This window comes from Neomonachus schauinslandi, chromosome 11, assembly GCF_002201575.2.
Source record: "Neomonachus schauinslandi chromosome 11, ASM220157v2, whole genome shotgun sequence".
NCBI lineage: Eukaryota > Metazoa > Chordata > Mammalia > Carnivora > Phocidae > Neomonachus > Neomonachus schauinslandi.
Window position 1 is genome coordinate 50,594,749 of NC_058413.1, and position 6,581 is coordinate 50,601,329.

At 41.6% G+C, this 6,581-nt stretch overlaps 1 protein-coding gene across 4 annotated transcripts in view; it reads left to right on the forward strand.

Annotated features, from left to right (window-relative positions):
• The window catches only part of LOC110576224 (hemoglobin subunit beta), a 1,855-nt gene extending 147 nt beyond the window's left edge, over window positions 1-1,708 (forward strand). The window contains exons 2-4 of one of the 4 annotated variants that reach the window (XM_044919260.1): window positions 505-515; window positions 644-866; window positions 1,454-1,582. In XM_044919260.1, coding sequence (XP_044775195.1) covers window positions 505-515; window positions 644-866; window positions 1,454-1,582 — 363 coding nt within the window. Of the gene's footprint in view, window positions 1-383; window positions 516-643; window positions 867-1,453 lie in introns of those variants that run through there. The other 3 variants (XM_044919261.1, XM_044919262.1, XM_021685290.2) reach the window with 3 other exon arrangements.
• The last annotated feature ends 4,873 nt before the right edge of the window (window positions 1,709-6,581 follow it).

The window sequence follows — 6,581 nt, forward strand, 5'->3', positions numbered from 1 at the left end:
TCCTGGGATACACAGTTTCAAATTTAACTTGGGAAAAATTGCCCCTTCGCCTTTCATAAGAAAATTGAAGAGGCACTCTTCAATTACGAGGTTGTGATTCTCAAAAATGTACTAGTACACTTGCCAAGGAGAATAATTTTAGTAGAAATCAATAGAAATAGCTGAGATGAGACCTAGAGATCCCTAGAGAGAGAACCAGGGCCTGAAGTCAGACTCACAAGCAGGTGTCAGAACTGCCAAGGAGAGGGATGGCAGCCACCATTCAGGCCTCACCCTGCAGAACCACACCCAGGCCTGGGCCAAACTGCTCACAGCCCCAGGAGGGCAAGGTCAGGGCTGAGCACAAAAGGAAGAGTAGGGCCAGCTGCTGCTTACATTTGCTTCTGACACAACTGTGTTCACTAGCGACCACAAACAGACACCATGGTGCATCTGACTGCTGAGGAGAAGTCCCTTGTCTCCGGCCTCTGGGGCAAGGTGAAGGTGGATGAAGTTGGTGGTGAAGCCCTGGGCAGGTTGGTATCCAGGTAGCAAGGCAGGCTTATGGAGAGTGAATGGAATCTTGAGAGGCAGAGATGGCTAGTCCCCTGGGTTTCTGACAGTCTCCGACTCCCCTGTCCTCTGTGCTGTTTTCACCCCTCAGGCTGCTGGTTGTCTACCCCTGGACTCAGAGGTTCTTTGACTCCTTTGGGGACCTGTCCTCTCCTAATGCTATTATGAGCAACCCCAAGGTCAAGGCCCATGGCAAGAAGGTGCTGAATTCCTTTAGTGATGGCCTGAAGAATCTGGACAACCTCAAGGGCACCTTTGCTAAGCTCAGTGAGCTGCACTGTGACCAGCTGCATGTGGATCCCGAGAACTTCAAGGTGAGTCTGTGGGACCCTCAATATTCTCCTTCATCTTCCTTTTTAAGGTCAAGCTCATGGTGTCCAGAAAGGGTATGGGTGTTAGGTGCTTTCTAGAGGGTGAAGGAGGTATTCTAATAGCATCAGTATGGACTCCTCAGGACTGTTTTTATTTCTTTCACCCTCTTGCTCACAGTAGTTTCTTCTTGTTCTCTGCAATGTGTTTTCTTTATTGTTTTGATTAAAGTTTTGAGTGTTTATTTAAAAAGTACATTTAATCCATTCCAAATCATTTTTTTTCTAATACTTTTTCCCCTTGTCTCTTCCTTTGAGAGCAAAGAGGATAAAATCTGATTGCTTCTTTGTATAGTTGGAAAGAATAGCCATGATATTTTAAGTTCTGAATTAAGGCAGGAGAGAAACATTTCTAAATGTAAAATCAGGCTGATATGGTTGAAATCACATAGAGAGTAACATCTAAGATCTAGCTATCTTTCTGCTTATATTCTAGGGGCACAGCTTGGGGCTGTGGATGGGGCTGGAATATGCTGAGTCTCAGCTGGGTCTGTCTGCTAACCATGCACATGTCTCTTGTCTCTTCCCCACAGCTCCTGGGCAATGTGCTGGTGTGTGTGCTGGCCCGCCACTTTGGCAAGGAATTCACCCCACAGGTGCAGGGTGCCTTTCAGAAGGTGGTAACTGGTGTGGCCAATGCCCTGGCCCACAAATACCACTGAGCTCCCTTTCCTGCTTTCCAGGAAATGTCCCTTGGTTCCCAGAACCTAACACCTGAACATGGGGAAATTGTGAAGTGCTTTGAGCACCTGGCTCCTGCCTAATAAAGAACATTTCTTTTCATTGCACTGGTGTATTTAAATTATTCCTGCATCTCTCACTGGAGTTGTTACAGGGCATGGGAGGACAAGGCCTTTAAGACATAAAGAAATGAGGGGATAGTTCAGATCTTGGGAAAATATATCTATATTTCAGACTCCATGAAAAGAGAGGTGGTAAAGAGCTAAGTATGTGGGAAACAGACCCTGCTGCCAATTTTAACTTTCCCTTAGAAAAGGATTCAAGTTGAGGCTTGATTTGGGGGTTAGATTTTTCATATGCTCTATTTAAATCAAGTCTTTATTTAGCTTTCCTTATAAATGTCCTCCCTCTTCCCAGTTGTCCAGAAGCTCATAACCCTCAATCCACTAAGTTCATCTACCTGAAGACACCACTGTTCCTCTCTGATTTTCCTTCATGTTTTGCTGTCTCATTACTTGTCCTCCCCATCACTCTTATCCTGGTTCCCTCCATCCTCTTACAGCAGAGACCCACATGAAGGTCCCAAAGGAGGAGAGCGAGTTTCACTGCCTCTTCCTTAGTGCCTTTCATGGTCTGCATTAGAAGGAAGCAACTGGTAATATTTTGTTCAATATATGACTAAGGCAAATGTGAAAAGGAGCTTCTGGTGGCTTTATATTCACTGCTGTCTTGCAATGTTATCATGAGTTTATGGCATCCTCTTCTTCTGAGGATGCTTTAGCATGCATAACCAGGAAGTGATTGGAGGCCTGCTCCCACCTCCTCCTCTTTCTGATGTCTCTGATGCCTACTCTGCCTTTCTAGTTATTAGCACGGTGTTACCAATAGCAACATACCCTGATTTTATTACCTCAGTCAATGACCACCTATGTGGGTGCTGGATGCTGGAAATAAAATGACTTTGAAGTGGTCCTTGTCCCCTCACACATTCTAATTCTGAATATAGTTAGGAAGACCATAAAAGTATTGCCACTAATAAGGAAATTAATTGATTAAATTAATATGCAAACAAGCTTCATCTAAACACAGAATGGAGATAAATACAAGGTGTCTTTATAAATACATAAATGAGAATTCTCTAAGGCTTCTGGATCAGAGGAGCTGGAAGTGGGCCTTGGTGACAACTTTGGTCATCCTCTGAAGGGGTCCTCACATTTGATATTGACCTGAGTGTTAGGACTTTGCGTGCAGAGAGACCATAGAAGAGCAGAGGTCCTGTAGATCTGGATACAGTGAGGATTGGTATTGATAGATGAAGACATAAAAGTAAAGTGGAAGGAAGAGTCATGCAAGCATCTAAGAGAAAGCAGACTACACATGCCAGCTGGGCATCAGAATGAGGTGGGAGAATGGGCAGGCAGGGACATGGATGGTCCAGGAGGTCAATGAAGGGCCTGAGGATGGATGGGAAACACTAATAATATTAAATAATATTAAATGGCCCAGATTCTATAATTGGTGAGGATTCTATTAGCAGAGCACTAACTTTAAGCAGAATTGTGCAAAATTATTTAAGCTAAAGATGGATTTATTATGGAGACAAACTCATCAGATATGTAACTCCAGTTTTCACTTGTATTGCTAGGTTTTACCTCTTACCATCCAAATTCTCAAGTGTCCCTTCCCTGCTTTTGCTTCTTTTAATTACTAGTATTATAAAAAATGTAACATCAAGATTGGGAAAGGATCAGTAGACATTACTAATTAACAAATCAATAAGCACCACTTTATAGCTATTAGGCCAGGGGTATAGTGTCTCCAAGAGATAAATGCCCAGCTCTGACAAAACTTGGTATTATCTGGCTGGTTCTATTCCAGTACTAACATTAGCTGGAGGTAGAGAAGGATGAAAGAGAGGGACAGAGTACACAGCATGTGTATGTCATTTGTAGAGATTACTATTCTTGTTTGAAAGTCATGTAGCCTCATGGACAGGAGTCTCTCACATTAATAGCCATCAAATAGTACAGAACAATCTCAGGTATTCACATTCATAAAATAGGTAAGGGCCAGAGTTGCTCCAAAATTACTCTTCCTTCTGCAATTTCCTTTATAAAGTTACTGATTTCTCTTCTAGGACTGATTTTTTATTTTCTGATTGTTTGTCTCTGGGTGCTATTAAAATGAATACATTTACTAAGTTCTTACAACTAGATGAGAAAGGGGATTCTTACATAGATGTGAGGGATTGACATTAGAACTGAACAGGACCTGAGATTTTGTCACAACTAATCTAGTTGAAGGGGAATTAACTGGCTGAGAATACACAAGATTTCTACCCATTTCAGAGAGAACACCTTGATAGTGGTTCAGTGGATCCGGTAGGTCTTGATGATATAAATGACAGGGTTCATCAGCAGTAAAAAGAGGATGGACACTTTCCCTTGATGATATGGGTGAAGGAGGAGGAATGCCTTACAAACTTGTGAACAATGGAAGGGCCTAGCACAGGGACATAAAGTATCAGGGCAGTCAGAATATGAGATACACACTGGTGTGAGAGATTTGAGTGACTCCCTGCAGGAGGCAATGGCCATTGCTGACCTGAGAATCAGAATATAAGAAAGCACTATTAAAAGGAAGTCTAGGCCCATGTGAAGCAAGCTGACCAACAAAACATAAAGGCTGTTGATCCATGAGCCAGAGCAGGGGAGTTGGATCATATCCTGGTGTAGACAGTAGGGGTGAGGAAAGGTATTGTCATGACAATAAGAGAAACCAAGAGGATGCAGGCCATGAGGGATGGTGAAGGAGGCACTCAGAATCCACCAAACACTCCAATATTCGCTACCTAGGAGCTGATAAGCCCTGAGGGATATCTCAGAGGGTTAGTGATGGCCACAAAACAATCAGATGCTATGGCGAAAGGCATGACTAACTCCATGAAAGCAAGATATGGACAACATGGAGGTGGAAAACACAGGCATATAAATGATACTTAAAAAATTCAGCCATAGCTGTCCCATAACTGTGGGCAGTACTGTGACTGACAGAGACCCAGGTCAATTCCTGCCAGCATAACCAGAAAGTAGCACATGGGCTGGTTCAGGGAGGAGTCTGTGTGCTAATGTGAATGACAGTGGCTTTGCCCAGGACTGCTGCCAGGTACACCTAGAAAACAGGGATGGAGACCCAACAGTGGGCCCATTCAATCCTGGAAATCTTGTCAGTTGGAACTTGGGAGGTCTACCATGGAATATGAAAGACCAGACATGATGCCAGGCACCACCTGACACAGCAGAATTATAAAATATTATTTCCCTATTTTTATTTTTCACAAAAATTCATGCCAGGTGATAATTCACAAAGAGTGAGTTGACTCATTTAATGTCTCTTCCTAAATCCCAAAGGTTTCAGGCTGGGAGAGAAATATTGAGCACTATGGAATTTTTGAGCCTTATTTTTAAGGACCAGAATAGTATCAAGGCATCAATGTTAATAGGAGTCAGGTCCAGAAGAAAGTAGGATTGTTACATGCATCCGGAATCAACAAGCTGGGGAAACATCTGTCATTTGTATGCCAAAGTTTGAGAATTGGGGAATCAATCAGAAGTGAAAAGTTAAAGATGTTAAAGATGAAGGGGTTTGAAAATAGCCCAACTGAAATAAAACAAAACAGAAACAAATAGACAGAGACATCAATAATCAATATAAAAATGCAAGTCAATTGGCTGATGGATAGATCACCTGATTATCTCCTTTATACTTTACTGTTGCTGAGTATTGTGATAGTAATAGAAGAGAAAATAAGAACATAGAAGCAATGCTACTGATAAATTCGAATAGAGGTCTACACCCTCCCGAGTGTCCAGAAGCATTTTTCCAATGGCTTCTTGGGCCTTTCATAATTTCTTAAATTGTTAAATGACACACACCTACAAATCTTGCCTGTCTTCTACAGACATTGGACTTTGGGTGAACTACCTATTCTGTTGGGGACTCCACAGAACCATGGATCCAGATATAACTCAGTATGCAAGGAAGCAAAGGAGGCATCTACCAACGGGGTTTTGGAAGCCAAGGAGTATTCTGGAATCAAGCAAACAAACAACTGAGGTTGTGAAAAGGCAGGGATTGATAGGATTTTCCCCTAAGTGCTCTCAGATGAAGAATGACTACTTCTTTCTTGGTAAAGATAATTGACAGACTCGCTAGAAGTTTCATTTGGCCTACTTGTAAGTTGGTATGACATTTCCCCACATGCTCTCTTTCTTCTGTTTTTCTCATATCAGATCACCCATGAAAAAACACACAATCACACACCTAACCATGAGTCTTTAACAATTCTTGTATGTGCATCACAGAAATAATTTGGTGACTCACTACTCTTTTTTGTTTTATTCAGTTTTATTCAACAAGCAATTATAGCCTTCCTATCTGTTAAATGTAAACCTCTGTCCTAGGTCCTAGAGGTAAAAAAATGGTATCTTTGCCCTCAAAACAAGTAGAAGCAAGAAGAGATCACAAATGGAAAGATATTTCATGCTCATGAATTCGAAGAACAAATATTGTTAAAATTGCCAAACTACCCAAAGCAATCTACACATTTACTGCAATCCCTATCAAAAAACCACCAGCATTTTTCACAGAACTAGAACAAATAATCCTAAAATTTGTATGGAACCACAGAAGACCCCAAATAGACAAAGCAATCTTGAAAAAGAACAAAACTGGATGTATAACAACCTCAGTTTTCAAGATATACTACAAAGTTATAGTAATCCAATCTAATGGTACTGGCACAAAAATAAACACATACATCAATGGAATAGAATAGAGAGCCCACATATAAATCCATGATTATATGGTCAATTAATCTTCAACAAAGGAGACTAGGATATGCAATGGGAAAAAGACGGTCTCTTCCACAAATGGTGTTGGAGAAACTGGACAGCCACATGCAAAAGAATGAAACTGGAC